The following is a 17,292-nucleotide window of genomic DNA, read 5'->3' as shown; positions in this document are numbered from 1 at the left end:
CCCATCCTCCATTAATTTGACTATTTGGGCCCGACAAAAAAAAAAATTTAGAATGAAAATTTTGACGCCTTAGCTTGTCGAATTTTAAGAAATTTGACGGCCTTGGACCATCAATTATGAGCTTTGTGTAAATCGGTAAAATTAAGTTAGTGATGTTGAAATTTTGTATTTTTTTTAATCAAAATAATTAATTTTTTATAACTTACATATTTATTTTCTAAATAAAAATAGGATATTTTGACTAAGTTTTCTCTAATCCGCCATATTTTCTTTTTTTTTTATTAAATGGAATTATGTTCATATTAACATATATTAATAAATAATTTTATAATATCGACTTAAATGGTTTATCCCGTCCGAGATGAGATGACTTGTTTGAGACAACTTGGTTTCATCCATGAATGAGATAAAACATCAAATCGAGATTTGAAAACATAGTTGAACTATCAGTTCTATATAATAGATGATTCTTTAGAAAATCCAACGTATGTGTAAATATATTAGTTTGCTATTTAATTCTTACATAAGCAGTATCTTCGTCCATATATACCATTGGTAATCTTCTTCATATCTCTAAATATCTTATTTGCAAGAAATTGTTTCTTCTCACTTATGCTTTATAGTCTTTTTTTATACATGCCAAAATCATTTTAGTGAATTGTAAAGGGAAATAATTGTACTATGATCTTAACCCTACACGTGTCCAAGCCGACTAAGTGGTACCTAACACAGATCAGTTTATGAGGCAAGATTAGCTTATGAGGCGCTGTCCAACAAGCAGGGCAAGTCAGAGTGGAGATCTCCCTAGTTTGGCTAGTAGGGCAGTGTAATGATAAGCGAAGCCAGTCCTACCAGGTAAGGCAGGCCAAGCCTCTAGAAACCCGCGATACTGTTGCGTGCACATCAATCTCAGAAGGGATCTTTGCATATAAGTTCGATCGATCCAAAAGATCTCGATTAGGTAAACAACACCGTAGAACCACAGAAATCCCATGATTGTAGCCTATAAAGGGGAAAACCCTAGGGTAAAGTAGGGGGCTTAAATAGCACTATTGAAAGGGGGGCTGGCTGAAGAGATCGAGAGCTAACCAGTACTGATTATTATTTCTCTGTTTTTCTAACTTGAATGTCGGAGTGTCTGTGGCAGGTACCAGGCCGCTCGCGATGAGGGAGGCACTAGGAACGACTTCCGATTAGTGCAGGTTGGGATCATTAGAGTCGTCCATTGGATTCTTACCGCACAGAACTAACGCCATAGTAAATTGATTTCAGTTGAAACAATGGTGAAATCCATAAGAACAAATGAAGTCAATGTGCCCCCACCAACAGCTCCGGCCACAGACGCACATCTTTTAACAATGTTGGAGGCTATGAGAAAGTAGGAGGAGGATATGCAGAAGAAGATGGAGGATTTTGTAGAACAGAACTAGAACTTGAGCCAGGGTCTCGACAATCGACAGCAGGTGAAACAAGATAGCATGCCGAAGAATCCTTAGGAAACAAGTAAAGATGGTCATGCCTTTAGTACAGAAGGGAGCACGCTGTTACTAATCCTTACAGAGGAAGATGGAACAAAGGTTATTATGACAGCCACTTGAACTGAACCTGTAGTAGGTTTAACTTGAGAAATGATTAGAGAGATGATTAGAAAGAAGAAGGAAATGATGAAGAGTGTGGACGTGGGCACAACAGCAGCGCAAGTTGTTCAAGGAATTCAGAAATCTCCCTTTTTCAGTATAAACTTTAGTCAAAGGAATTTTTAAGAAGTTTGCGCCACTGTAATTTACCCCTTGTTCCAGCATGAAGGATCTGGTAAAGCATTTGTTTCACTTCCGACAAATGCTCGCATTGTGGGAAGAAAAAGAGGGGTTAATGTGTAGGTTGTTCCCTTTAAGTTTGCAGGAAAATGCTTTGACTTGGTTCCACAAGTTGCCATGTGGATCCATTAACGCATTTGAGGAGCTCTACACTGCCTTCGTCACGCGGTACATCGACAACAAGAAGAGTGGAGGAGATGTTGACACATTACTTAGCATGAGATTGGGATCAGGGAAGAGTCTCAGGGAATTCACCAGGAAGTTCAAGGAAAAAAGTAATGTTGCTAGAGAGTTGTGACGAGTGAATAGCAGTAATGGCGTTCAAAATTTCCTACCCTCTAACTCAAGGTTATATAGATTCCGCATGAAAAAGAGGTCGGAGACTTTGAACAAGTTGTTCGAGAGAGCGAAAAAGTACATCCGCTTAAAAGACGATCCTCGAAGCTCAACTGGAAATAGGTAGGTCATACACGTTATAGAAAAGCCTAGCAAACAGCACCAGCCACAGTGACAGAATAAGAAGAGGCCGTTCAAGGAAGATGGGGAGAGAAAAAGGACTGGGACATATTTCGCTATGCCTCCTAGGAAAAATTGCCATTTATTGCTCAAGAACCGTATTTTGAGTGGCCTGCACTGCTTCCTCGAGATCAGATCAATCAGTGTGAGAAATACTGTGAATATCATAAGGTGCGGGCCCACACAACTAATAGATGCTAGGCTTTGAAAAGATTCCAATAGAAGCTGGCAGAACAGGGCAAGCTAAGAGACTTGTCTAGGAGATAGAGGGAGGACCTACTTCAAGACAAGAATCGCAGGGTAGATCAACCGCCAATAAAAGGGCAGTTGTAATACACGTTGTCCTAAGAGAGGAGAGTAGCAGGCCAGAATCAATGAAAGAATAAAAGGAAAGCTGAGCATCTGGCTCACATTTTTATAATAAGGAGTGGACCTACCAAACTGGAACCCTTTGGAGAGCAAATGGTGGCGTTCACTGAGAAAGATTTTGAAAGGGTGGAAAAACCCCATTATGATGCGTTGGTACTAAACTTATAGGTGGGCACTGTAGACACGTGATTTCGTCATTACGACGACCACATCTACAATGGTTTGGAGTCGCCACCATTCATATTATAAGTGGGTGTGAATGGTCACCCGATGTGCATTTTTTGAAAAAGTAACATTTTTGACGTTTTAGCGACTCTCGATAGATAGGAACTAATCGACCATTTAGATTCGGGGTAAGCGGCTCGGTTGGAGAAAAGGAAAAGTGTTAGGCACCATTTTCTCCCCACTAAATAGTGGTAACCTCAACTCAACTCGGTCATTTTGATTAAAAAAATACGAAAAGCGATGTGCCACGTGTTGTGCATTTGTACCCTAGATAGGGGTTCATTTTCGGCTTGATCATAGGGTCAGTCCATTGATGGAAATAACCCTTATAGACCTTTAGCCTTGGGGTCCATTCATCCTAAAAAATAAAATGAAGGGGAGAGGGTGGTAGAAGAGGGAGGAGGAGAGGGTGTAGAAGAGAGATAGGGGGGGATTGCCTTGAACCCACCTTGTATCTTCTTTCTTCTTTTCTTCTTCTTGAGTCCTTAGTATTTTATGAAAATACAATTCTTGTATGGTTGAAGGAGTAAAGAATAGATGATGAGAGAGATGAGTGGAGTATAATATTTTTTTTTTGTATATGAGACTTGAGGAGGATTGGTGATGGTTGTTAGTAGTGAGAGTTGGAGATAATTTTGTAGTGAAAGTTGGGGGCCATTTTTGGGAAGAGGAGGAGGGTATTTATAGATGTTGAGGAGTTATTTTAGGGATATAATAGGGTGAAGTGAAGAAAAATGGTAGAATGGTTATGAGTTTGAGAGAGAAGTGGGTGTAATTTAGAAGAGATTGGAGGGTATTTAGGGAAGGGGGGTTAAATGGGTGAGTTTTGACCCAAATGGTTTGGATCCTACCCAACCCATTTGGGTGGAGTGTTTGGTGAGGTAAGTTTAAGATGGTGGTTGAGATTAAATGGTATTTGGTTTAAGAGAATGAAGGATTTAAAGAGGTGGTTGATGATATTTTGGGAGGGTGAAGGAGATGATGCCATGTGTTAAAGTGGGTGGAAATGAAGGGTTGGGATAGGTTGATGGGAGAGATTGAATGTTTGACTTGAGAGGATGGTGTAGGTTTAGGTTGTAGATGTAGGTTTTGTAAGGAATGATGAGGGTAGATTAAGGGAGGTATAGGTTAGGGGTGTGGGTAGATGTGTTTGATTTGAGAGAAAAGGTGATGGGTTGATGTGTGGGTAGATGGGATTTAAAGCAAATTAATGGGGTAGGTAGTTGGGTGAGGGAGGTGAGATGGGGTGATGACATTTGATGATAAAAGAGTGATTGGTTGATGTGGGTTGTGGTTTATGGGTTAGGATTGTGGGTTGGATAATGAATTGAATATGGTTAATGATTTGTGGGCTTTGTAGTGTTGGGCTTGGGTTTTAAAAATGGTTTTGGGTTTTAGGGATTGGTTGAGGGTTGTTTTGAAATGGATTTTGAGGGTATAGGTTGGTTTTAGATTTTAGGTGATATGAGATTGATTTTAGGCTAGGGATAAGATCAGAAATCGATTTAGGAAAGTGTTGAGGGCTTGTGGGCCTATGGTTTTTGCAGATTCAGAGGCGGAGCGATGATAGTAGAGGAGGGGTAGGCATCCCAAGTCTCACATTTTTAATTTTTTAATTTTTTTAGATTTTTGCAATCATTAGTTTGATCAAAAATGCCACGTGTTGGCGAATCGGGCTTTTTAGGCCCGTTGGTGAAATTTATCGAAAATTTGGCGTTTTTAATTTTGGAAGCGGAGCGGTGAATAATGGGAAAGCGTAAGGTAGGCCGAGTCCTTTTGGTGGCCTCCTAAACCATTGAGAGGTCTTAGGGGCCTCGGTTTGGTCAAAATGTCATTTTTCAACAACTTGGGCCCTTAAGGCCCGTTGACCCATTTATTTGGAAAATCGATATTTTTGGGCCCTTTCGAGAAGTGGCCCGTTCAAATTGAGGTGTCTACAGGCACCTTCATGCTTAAGAAGGTGTTCATAGATAGCGGTAGTTCAGTGGACATCTTGTATGTTTCGACTTTCTTAAAAATGGACATCGACAAAAATGTGCTTGCCCCAACAGGAACTCCACTGATCGACTTCGACGGAAGATCCAGTCAGCCCTGGGGGGAAAGATAATGTTATCAGTACAAGCAAGACCGGTGACCTTGATGACCAGGTTCGTGGTCATTGAAGCAAGTTTCCCGTACAAAGCCATTCTAAGAGGGTGGTGGACGCACGAGATGAAAGCAGTTCTGTTCACATATTACTAAGTTCTCTGGTTCCCCACACCGTAGGGGATGTGGGAAGTATGAGGTGACCAAATAGTGGTGCAAGTATGCATATTAAGCAGGGAAGAATAGTCTGGGCGCAGAGTGTAGCAATAACAATTACAGTGGGGGAGACCAAACTTGGTGGACCTCTATGCTTAGAAGGAATTCAGATGGTAGACGTAGGAGAGGGAAAACAAATAGGTATAGGGGCCGAGTTAGAGTCGAGAGAATTGAAGGAGATAGTGATGTGCTTTAAAAAAAATCAAGACGTCTTTGCTAGGTCCATCGAGGAGATGTCAAGGATTAGCCTAGAGGTGATTTGTTATCATCTGAATGTCGAGCCAACCTTCAGACCAGTTAAATAAAAACCAATGAGACTAGTATCGCAATTCAAAGAGGCGATGAATGATGAGGTGAACAGGTTGATCAGGGTTGGATTTATAAGGGAAGTGCAATTCCCGGAGTTGATAGCAAATATCGTGGCAGTACCCAAGAAGAATGGAAAAGTTAGAGTCTGTATAGACTTTATGAATTTAAATAAAGCCTGTCCCAAGGATAGCTTTCCGATTCCAAGGATAGACCAGTTTGTAGATACAACTTCTAGCCATGAGAGATTATCTTTTATGGACGGTTATTCTGACTACAACTAGATACAACTCAGCCCGGAGGACCAGGAGAAAACAATATTCATTACAGACCAAGGGCTCTATTATTATAACGTGATACCTTTCGGATTGAAAAATGTGGGAACTACCTACCAGAAGCTAGTGACGGAGCTGTTCAGAGATTTTTTGGGCAAAACAACAGAGGTGTACATAGACGACATGCTAGTCAAAAGCAAGAAGAATGAAGATCACATCGGAGACTTAGAAAAGGTCTTCGCTAGGATAAGGAAAGTGGGAATGAAACTCAACCCAGAGAAATGTACCTTCGCATTAACATCAGAGAAATTTATGGGTTATCTAGTCACTAAGAGAGGAATCGAAGCCTACCCGGATCAGATCAGAGCACTATTAGAGATGCCCTCCCCAAAGACTCAAAAGTAAGTCCAGAAGCTCGCAGGAAGAGTAGCCGCCTTAAATCGCTTTATAGTCAGATCTTTCGATAAATGTAGGTCCTTGTACCAGTTGCTGCGGAAGAATTCCAAGTTTGAGTGGACAGAAGAATGTGAACGAGTATTCTTAGAATTGAAACGATATCTCGGCAAGCCACCCATACTCTTCAAGCCAAAGGCAGGAGAAGAACTCAGGGTGTATTTGGCCACTTCCGAGCCTGCACTCAGTTCAAATTTTGTCAGAACCAGGACAGCGATAAAACAACCCATCTACTTTATAACTAAGACCTTTACATATGCGTTATTCAAGACTCGAAAAAGTAGGGTTAGCCTTGGTCTATATGGCATTGCGCCTACGACCGTACTTTTAGGCACATCGGGTGCAGGTCATCACAGAGTTTCCTCTAAAGTTTGTGCTGGGAAAAGCAGAAGGATCAAGCACAATGGCAAAGTGGATAGTGCAATTAGTGGAGTTTGGCCCCGAGTTCAAATCCAAAGTTTCAGTGAAATGCAAAGTAGTATCTAACTTCTTGGCAGACTTCCCGATGGAAGAGAAAACATACCTGTTGGTAGAAGAGTTGGAGCAGGTGGATGACGAGCAAGAATTGCATAGCGGATTGGGATGGAAGGCTTACGTAGATGGATCATCCAATTTTGAGGGGTCAGGTATCAATGTAGTACTAATCACCCTGGACAGAGCAAAGATAGAAAATGCGGTGATTATAGGATTTAAAGCCTCTAATAACGAGGCAGAGTACGAGACAATGTTGTTCGACCTCGAGTCCTTAGCAGGTCTGGGGGTAACTAAGGCCACGATCTATAGCGGCTTGTAGTTAGTAGTCAACCACATCATGGGACGTTTTGAGGCCTGAGATCCTCAGATACAGCTCTACCTTGAGAAGATTAAAACTGCTATGCATCGAACGGGAACACATCATGGTTGAGCACACACCGCGGATGGATAACAGGCATGTAGACGCTCTGGCCTACATCGCTTCGATGTTAGCTGGGCAGAATAAGAGATAACTATCGTTGAACTATCAGGAATGCCCGTCAATAAACGAGCTTGGATTACCCCGTTTAGTAGCGGTTGAAGGAGACTAGTGATGGATAAGTCTGATCCTAGCTTACTTACAATAGGGGGAGCTGTCCAGCAATCCAAAGGAGACCAGACAAGTCAAGAGCAGGGTAGAGAAATACACGGTTCTAGATGGGACTTTGTACAGAAAGTCCGTAAGGGGGCCACTCCTACGATGCTTAACTTCGGAGGAAGCAAAAGAAGTTTTAAGAGAGATTTACGAGGGTGATTGTGGGAACCACTCATGAGGGAGAACTTTAACACATAAGGTACTCTCTCAAGGTTACTTCTGGCCCTACTTGCAGAAAGATGCAGTATTGTATGTCAGGTACTGTGATAGTTGCCAAAGGCATAGAAAGATAATTCGGTAACCAGCGGTACAACTTCACTCCCTTATCAGTCTGTGGTCATTCGTTTAGTCGGGGATTAACTTAGTAGACCCGTTGCCTAGGGCACCAGGCAATCTTACCTTCTTGTTAGTAGCGACGGATTATTTCACTAAGTGGGCGGAAGCGCTCCCTTTGGCCAGAATTCAGCAACAAGAAGTTCAAAAGTTTCTCTAGGAGAATATTATTTGCAGATTCAGTTTGTTGCGCACCATAGTTTTCGATAACATAAGACAGTTTATAAGGGAGCAGATAAGAGAGTTTCGCAATGAATATGGGATAAAACAAGTGTTCTCTACACCCTAGTACCCTCTTGGTAATGGGCAAGCCGAATCTATGAATAAGTTGCTGCTAGACATTTTCAAGAAGAGATTCGGGGAAGCTAATGGCAAATGGACATCAGTCTTGCATGGAGTTTATGAGCTTACAGGACAACTATTCAAATGTCCATAGGAATGTCCCCATTTGCCATGGCATACGAAACGGAAGCTGTGATCCCCACAGAAAATAACTTTCCCACTGTGAGGACCAGGGTAGTGCAGTCTGAGGGAAATAACCAACAATTAGTTGCAAAATTGGACTTGTTGGAAGAAAAAACGAGATACAACATTGGTCAGACTAGAGCATTATCACAAGAAATTATGGAGCTACTTTAATAAAAAAGTTTGTCCCTAACAGTTTCAAAAAGGTGATTTAGTGCTGCGACGAGTATTCCGGAACACGAAATAGTCAAATAGTGGCAAGCTAGGAGCAAATTGGGAAGGGCCCTATAAAGTGGCAAGTATGGGCCAGAAGGGAGTTTATTACCTACTCACAATGTCCGGTCAGAAGCTGCCTAGACCATGGAATGCATGTAATTTAAAAATATATTATCAATAAATGTTTTGTCATGTTTGTCTTTCAAATGTATTTGCAGGGTTAAGCTGAAGGAGAGGGATCCAGCCGAAATCCGAGCCTACGTGGGTCTTTTTTGTCTTCATTAGCAGAGTAAGAAGCTGGTCGGGGCCTAACTCTGACACGAGTAACAATAGTCATGTGGATCCAGTAAGGATCCGGACTTACAAGGGTCTTCCCTGCCGTCATAGGCAGGGTAAGAAGTTGGTCGGGGTCCTACTCTGTCATGAGTTTCAAGGATGTTTCAGTGGAATCCAACCGAGATTCGAGCTTACGTGGGTCTTCTTTGCCTTCATTGACAAAGTAAGAAGCTGGTCGGGGCTCAACTTTGGTATGAGTAACAATAGCCGTATGGATCCAACTGGGATCTGGACCTACATGGGTCTTCTCTACCCTCGTTGGTAGAGTAAGAAGTTGGTCGGGGTCCTACTCTACCACGAGTTTACTAGCCAAAAAAAATTAGCCGAATGATTATAGTTGAGAATGTAAGTAGAGTAAGAGCCTTTTTCAAGGATAGTGACTCAAATAGCCATTTGCAGGATTAGCTCGGTGCAGACTATTTTATAGTTGAGAATGTAAGCAGAGTCAGAGCCTTCTTCAAGGACAGTAACTCAAATAACTATTTACAGGGTTAACTCGGTGCAGATTGTTGCTGAAAATGTAAGTAGGGTCAGAGCTTTCTTCAAGGATAGTGGCTCAAAGAACTGTTTTCAACATTAGCCCGGTAAAGGTTCCACCAAAAGTAAAATTTACTTTAGATAAAACCTAGGAGGAAGTAAAGTAAAGGAAAGTATGCTTGAGCAATTGAGTAGTTTACAGCAGAGTGTGTTTGAGCAGGGTGTGCTTAAGCAGAGTATGTTTGAGCAGTTTTGCAACTGAAAAGGTTGTTTGTTGAGTAAGGTATGCTTGAACACTTGAGCAGTTTATAGTAGAGTGTGTTTAAGCAAAGTGTATAAGCAATTTACAACAAAGTGTGTTTGAGCAAAGTGTATAAGCAGTTTACAACAGAGTAAGTCGATTAGTGTATAGTCAGAACAGGTTTGGGTAGTTTGTAGCATGCTTGGACTGATTCTTGAGCAAATTATGTTTGAGCAGTTTGTAACAAAGTGAGTTGAGCAATGTATGATCAGTATATGCTTAGATAGTTTTGCAGTTGAATGGGCTAATTGTTAAGACAAAGTAATAGTAAGTCTCTGAGCAATTTAGTATATGCATGGGCCGTTTCAACTAGTATGCATGAAAGCAGTACAGTCAGCAGAACATAAGTGATAAGAGAGAAGACAAAGAGGAAATTACAAAAGTAACTGTAAGTATAAATTTTTTTCATTAATAGTTAAGAAAAAAATAAAAAGGAGAGATCTCGAAAAATGAGATAGCACAGAGAGCACCACTATAACAATAGAGTATTTAATGAAGTCAATTTAGAAAGGCTCTTTATGAAAAAAACTACACACAAAAATTTGGGATCCACCAATCACATGCACTCACGTGTATTAAGGCATTTCTTAATTACAAAATTACCTTTATTAATTACAAAACTAACCTTGACGTGACAAGCAGAGTCAGAGAGTAAAAAACGACTCCTCATTTAGTAGAATCAAATTACCGCCCAAAAGAAAATTAGGGACAATCTAGAAAGGAACTCCTCCAACAGGGTCTATTAAATAATTTTCAATATTAATAAGGAACTAGGGGAAATATTGATATGCTTTTAAGTAGAAGTTAGTGGGGGAGAGAGCACATAACGATAGCAGTTAAAAGTTAGAGAGAGAGAGATGGAGGGGATAGAGCACAGAATGATTGCAGTTAATGGCATAAACATGCACATAGCAGAGAAAGGACAAGGCCCAGTTGTTCTCCTACTTCACGGCTTTCCTGAGCTTTGGTACTCCTGGCGTCACCAGATTGTCTCCCTCGCTTCTCATGGCTACCGAGCTGTGGCTCCTGATATGCGCGGCTATGGCGGAACTGATGCTCCACCTTCCTTCCAAGCCTACTCTGTTCACCATATTATTGGCGATCTAATCTCCCTCATCGACGCCCTTGGTCAAGACCGAGTGAGAAATTTCCGATTCTAAAATCTGATTTTATTATGTGGTTCCTCTAGATTTCAAGTTAATTTACAAAAATAACCTTGTCAATATAGTATATACCCTTGTCCAGAAGAAAATTTCTATTACTGCACCAACTTTTACTTACAACACACCAATCCTTTTGGAATTACGTAGTTGTTTGTTTCGAGATGGGTTGGTGTTTTATAAGTAAAAGTTCGTGTGCTAATACCATCTCTCTTCAAAAATTGAAATCTGGAATCAGATTTTAATTTTGTAAACGGCAAATTATCGTTTTCAAAACTAAAACTTTTACTGAATAGGAAATGAGAATTAATTCGAAATAATGGTAATTTACAATTTTTGGAATTAAAATGAATAATTTGCTGAAATGAGAATTTCACAATTTTCTCTATTTTAATTTTTTCTTTTCTTTTTTTGGTTATTTCTCCTAAATTGTAAAAGAAAAACCCTTTTTCTTATCAAGGAGAAGTGATTCTCTAATAATCCAAAATTGATTCATTGTTTCTGATTGTTTTAATGGTTGTTAATAATAGGTGTTTTTGGTGGGACATGATTGGGGTGCATTCATGGCTTGGCATTTATGCTTGTTTCGACCGGACCGGGTTAAGGCTTTGGTGAACCTCAGCGTCCCTGTTTCTCCCCGAAATCCTTCAATGAGTTCTCTAAAGGGCTTTCGGACCCTCTTTGGTGACGACTACTACATGTTGAGATTCCAGGTGATCTTTCCTGCACTTTACACCAACCCTAACAACATTTAAAATTTTCTTTTTTTAATCCTTTTTTCATAATTGGAGTTGTACCTCTCAAAAGTGCTTTGTCTCTTGTTGTATTTGTTTGGTATTTAATAAGGGTCATAGAAAGTCAACATGTTTGTCCTACGTGACTTAAAAGTTTTGAATTGAACTATTTTTTTTGGTGAGGCATCCACCGATAGAGATTCAACACACGTTTGTCCTATGTGACTTAAAAGTTTTGAATTGAACTGATTTTTGATGAGGCAGCCAATGATAGAGTCAACACGTTTGCCCTATGTGATTTAAAATTTTTGGATTGAACTGATTTTTAGTGAAGATGAGATATCTCTATGGTTCGACAATTTTTTATGGATTTAGAAATTTTAAATCTGACTGATTTTTTGTAAGTATGATCTCTAACAATAGGGATTGTGGAGATCATTTTTGTGATTAACCTTGAGATTTGATTTTTAATAAGATCATTCACCAATAAATCATAGAAATAATGAAAAAATAACGAAAAAAAGAAAGAGTACAAAAAGATTTTTTACGTGGTTCGACAAGCGTGCCTACTTTCATAAACTCGATGAGCCGTTTCACGATAGATCTCACAGTTACATAACCTCCTCTCCCTCTTCCTCTACATTCCTCCTTTTTATAATAGCTTCAAGGCTTTTAAATAGAAAAATCCTAAAAAGAGTCCTAATCCTAATTAGGTTAAAATTGACCATATTGCCTTTATTCAAATTAACAATTACATAAAAAAGGGGAAAAATCCTTTTAAATTGAGATTCTTCCTTAATAAGATAGAATATTCTTCAAATAATACCACGTATTTACCTCGGGATACGTGTTTATAATACAGATGAACGATCCGAATGAGAGACGATTTTATTCCTCCACAGAAATCATCCTCACAAAAAATCAGCTCAATTCGAAACCTTTAAGCCACATAGAACAAATGTGTTGGCTCCCTAACGTTGGCTGCCGAACGCCACCCTTAAAGTAACATGACCCACAAAATAATTGTTATATACTTTTCTTTTTTATGACTAAGAAGTGCAACTACCACCGACATGGGCACCCACCATTTCTTTTCAAAATACTAAGCTAAAAAGTAAAGACCCTACTTAAGAAAAGGGAAAATTACTTAAAGGACCCTGGTGGAGAGACATTTTCTTAATATTCCCTGAACCTCATCTCTCATTATAATATTTTTGAAATACCTAAACTACCATTTTCTCATCTTCTTCACATTGTTAGGTTTTCCAATGACAATTGTGATGATTTTTTATTGTGAATGACGGATTTAGGATGTTATGCTCTTAATTTTTAACATTTACATGTTTTTTTTTTTCAACGATTTATTAAATAAAATGAAGAATGTCATCTTAACAACTATTTCCCAACAGTTGTCTTGTAAAGACATATTTTTTTTTTTTTCAGTTTAGGCTGCACATCTAAAGCACATAACAGTTTAGGAGTTCCCCTCCACTTGTTCATTTGTTGTGCAGAAGCAAAACAAGAACAAGAATCAGTTTGAAAAGTTATACACATACAAAGAACACAAGGTTCTATTTGGTTTAGCAAATTTCCTTCGAGCTAAAACCCCTACCCTAAAAAAACTCCCCTTTTATTTCTGAATTGGCCTCTTCAAACCAGGGGTGCAGCCAGGATTTTGCCCATGTGGGGGCAATCAAGAGTAGAATTTTTTTTGTGGGGCAACTAAGAGTGAAAAAAAAAAAAAAAAAAAAAAGTGGGGGCAACTAAGATTGGAAAAAAAAAAATTGGTGGGGGCAATAGTGGCCCATTTTTTTATCCGCCGCTAAAATCCATCGCAATTAATCACTAATTCATAGATTTCGAAAATTCTTGTGGGGGCAAGTGCCCCCACAACCCCCACTCTAAATCCGCCCCTGCTTGAAACCCAAGCCCAACTTAGGAATACTAATTGGACTGCACTTTTCATATTACAGGTTCTATCAGAATTTATTTTTATTTTTATTTTTAATATGGTGATGATTGTTATGGTTTGTGGAGCTTAATGGTATTAGTCAGCCAGGAGTATTGTTCATCATTTAACACAATGCTCACCGGTTGAGCATGGTGTTGAGCTCACTGGGGGGTTGGATGGGGGCTAGCGCCCCCTGCTTGGAAGGTGGGGGTACGGGGGCAATGACTGAATTATTTGGTGTAACTCCCATTGTTAACTGTTTTCGCTGCTTCAATATTTACCTATCGTCCAATCCTTACATGAGTATAAAACTCAGCTGATTAAGTATATTTTACTTAATTCTGTTGTTGCAGGAGCCTGGAGAGATGGAAGCCGAGTTTGCTCGTGTTGGTGCTGCAACAGTAATGAAGTTCTTCCTAACTTTACGTGATCCAGGTCCGCTCATGATACCCAAAGATACAGGACTTGGAGTTTCACCTAATGGTCTGATTCCCTTACCTTCTTGGTTGTCTGAAGAAGACATTACTTATTTTGCTAGCACATTTGAACAAAAAGGCTTCACTGGAGGATTCAATTACTACCGAGCGTTGGACCTGTATGTTTGCCACAAACTTTGGTTTAAATCTTCATTTAAAAACAAAAATAAAAGACCAAGACTAAGCAGCCTAAGAACATGGTTTTGTTTCATGAGATTTAATTTTATTTATGTAATTGTTCCATGCTTAATCTAGATTCAATTTCTTTTTGCCATATTCCTTTCATTTTAGAGTATTTGTTGTGGGCTGAGCTTGAAACTCAGCCCAAGCTCATACGGGTTCAATTAAGTTTTGGGCTTAATGAAGCTTGGCCTAATCCACCCATCGACAGCCCTACCTTGAATAATAATTTCTATATTTATTTATTTATTGGCAGTACTTGGGAGCTCACAGCACCATGGACCGGGGCACAAGTAAAAGTACCAAGTAAGTTTATTGTAGGGGACTTGGATCTGGTGTATGGTATGCCGGGTAGAAAAGAATATATAAATGGAGATGGATTCAAGAAAGTCGTGCCGTCCCTGAAGGAAGTAGTTGTAATGGAAGGAGTTGCTCACTTCATCCAGCAAGAAAAGCCCGATGAAATCAGCGCGCATATTTACGACTTCATCAAGAAGTTTTGATCTTCTTCGTTTGTCCCTTCGGGATGCCTCAGTATTGTCCTATTGTGACATTTGCAATCTCTTTTATAATAAGGCTCAGTGTTCATCTTTTCGAGCAGCCTTTTGTATTCTTATACAATAAGTCTGATTCTCTTGTGTGTTGAAGGTTGCAGAAGAATATTTAGACATGGATCCAACTGTTTTTCATATTTAGTACAATAATATGACGTGTTTTTCATCTCTCTTGCGCTATGCTTCTGTGTGTCTAACATTTCTCATTCAAAATTGTGTTGATCTTCATTTTAGCGGCAATTAAGAAAATGACACATTTCACATTTTAGTGGGCACATTATACATACTTAGATTATAATATTATTATGTAACATATATTGATATAAGTTGTCAGGCCAGGCCAATTGTGTGGAAAATTTAAACCATCTGTTTTCTTGTACTTGTCCTGGATCTCAACTATATTATTTCAACAACTGTACTATTTTTATAGAAAACTTGTTTCAAGTTCAACGGGTCTAGAGTTTGTAGAGAGAGAAAAATGGAGGGGATAGAGCATAGGATGATAAGTGGGGAATGGTATAAAAATGCACATAGCAGAGAAAGGCCTTTTCTTATTATAACAGTAAAGATTATGCGTATTCAAACACAATATAAAGCATAATGAAGCAATTTTTTTATCAAATGCCCAACAATTTCAAGAAATGCTTTTACACCCAAAAGATGCCTTCCCCCAATTTCTCAATTGCAGTTCTTATATAGAGTTATACAAAATCAATTTGTTTGAAGGCTGTGTTTCTTCAAATGAGCCTTTATCAAATTGGTTGAACGTGGTTTGGTTCAATTTGGTTGGGTGGAAACTAACCAAACACTAACAACACACTTTGCACCCTCGTCTTCACTAAAGATTACATCTCCTTCAAACAAGGTGTCTGCGTTGCAAGAGGTTGAAATTGAGGGCATTTTAGTCTAGTTTCTCATAGAATACAACTTTTTTTTTAAACGATGCGATCCCTGTGGTAGCGAGCCAGCCATTGGACCATTGAGATCCAAAGACCAACCTTATCCACAGGACTAACCCTGGACCGCAGGCACTATTCCACCTTCTCACGTGAAGCCTTTAACTAGCCACACAGCTAGACATCGGTAGAGGGGTTATAGAGATTCAAAGTCTCGACCTGGGGAGTACACCCATTTGCCTCTTACCATCTCAGCTAGACATCGATGGGTATAGAATACAACTTTAAATATGTCATAGAATATGACATTAAATGCCTATTGACGTATAAAAGAATCTCATTAATGACATATCTTTCAAAATCTTTTCAAAAGGGAAAATTTCAAGATTATGTATATTAGAATGGCTGAAGAAAATTAGTGGTTCACTTAATTCAGTGATTGAATCCATGGTTTCAAATCTCATCTGATGCTGAGATCCAAATCATTCCACAACGATACAGACATTTAGTGTCTTTTTTCACATGTCATCTCGTTTGACAATTGGAAAATTCGATGCGCCAAGGCCCATGATTTTTAAAATCGAATTTTGACAGTAAAGGGTCATTGAAAGTTTTTATGTTCTTCAGATTCGGACGGTTTAGAGTTGTCGAATTTTTCCATCAGAAGAAACAGGTCAAAGACAGTTTAAAAAGATTAATTTTCCACAGTAATTTTCAAAAAATAGACAGGTACACATAAATATACATCAAGAGATCAGTTACTAATCAGTTACACAGTTAGCAACTTACTACATATCAGGACAATCAGTTGCATTCAGTTGTGGAGGAATGGCTCCAAATCAGAATTGGTTTCAATTATTGTGTCAACTGAGATATTTTATCTTTTGACCATGCTTTCTAATCGACAGTATTTTATATAAAAACAAAAAAAAAAACAAAAAAATTGGAAGTATTTAAATATTAATAGATTAATAAATAATTTTATATCAACATGATTGGTTTATCCCAGCCCATCTTAGATGATATGACTTGTTTGAGACAACTCCATCTCATCCATGAATGAGACATCAAACCAAGATTTGAAACCATGGTTGAACCATCAATTGTATAAACTAGATGATTCTTTAGAAAATCATATATATATATATATATATATATATATATATATATATATATATATATAGGGTCCCGTTCACCACCCTACGCTTTACCCTACATTTTACCAAACGTGTTTTGTCCTACATGGATTAGAAGTTTTGGAATAGGCTGATTTTTGGTGAGGATGATCTCTATGGTGAAGAGATCATCCTCACCAAAAATCATTCCAAAACTTCTAACACCATAAAAAATGATTTACAAAAAATGATCGGTCCACGATTTTTCAACTTGTAAACATGGGGCTAGAAATTTCGGAATGGGCTGATTTTTGGTGAGGAGGATCTTCTAATGGTAGAGATCATCCTCACCAAAAAGCAACTCATTCCAAAACTTCTAACCCATGTAGGACAAAACACGTTTGGTAAAGTGTAGGGTGTTGAACATTTCCCATGTATATATATATATTAGTTCGCTATTTAAACCATTGAATTGCCTTAAAGAGAGTCAAACAATATTGTGCCAAACATTTTTTTCAATGTATGGGTTAGAGGTTTCAGAATGAGCTGATTTTTTGTGAGGATGATCTTTATGATGAGAAGATCATCCTCACCAAAAATCAACCCATTCCAAAACTTCTAATCTCATCAAAAGTGGTTTATAAAAATTGGACGATCCACGAAAAGATCATCCTCACAAAAAATCAATCCATTCTGAAACTTCTAACTCCTATTTTCAAAAGTGTTTG

At 38.8% G+C, this 17,292-nt stretch overlaps 1 protein-coding gene across 1 annotated transcript; it reads left to right on the top strand.

Annotated features, from left to right (window-relative positions):
* The first annotated feature begins 10,318 nt into the window (after positions 1–10,318).
* LOC147396038 (epoxide hydrolase 1-like) lies at positions 10,319–14,719 on the top strand. Its single transcript, XM_086452222.1, has 4 exons — positions 10,319–10,637; positions 11,189–11,371; positions 13,697–13,938; positions 14,256–14,719. The coding sequence occupies exons 1-4, from the start codon at positions 10,356–10,358 to the stop codon at positions 14,500–14,502; spliced, it is 954 nt and encodes a 317-aa protein (XP_086308348.1). The 5' UTR covers positions 10,319–10,355; the 3' UTR covers positions 14,503–14,719.
* The last annotated feature ends 2,573 nt before the right edge of the window (positions 14,720–17,292 follow it).

The sequence above is a fragment of the Akebia trifoliata genome, chromosome 8, assembly GCF_017979445.1.
Source record: "Akebia trifoliata isolate Shusen 1 chromosome 8, ASM1797944v1, whole genome shotgun sequence".
Lineage (NCBI taxonomy): Eukaryota > Viridiplantae > Streptophyta > Magnoliopsida > Ranunculales > Lardizabalaceae > Akebia > Akebia trifoliata.
This window is presented reverse-complemented; position numbering and strand designations above follow the sequence as displayed.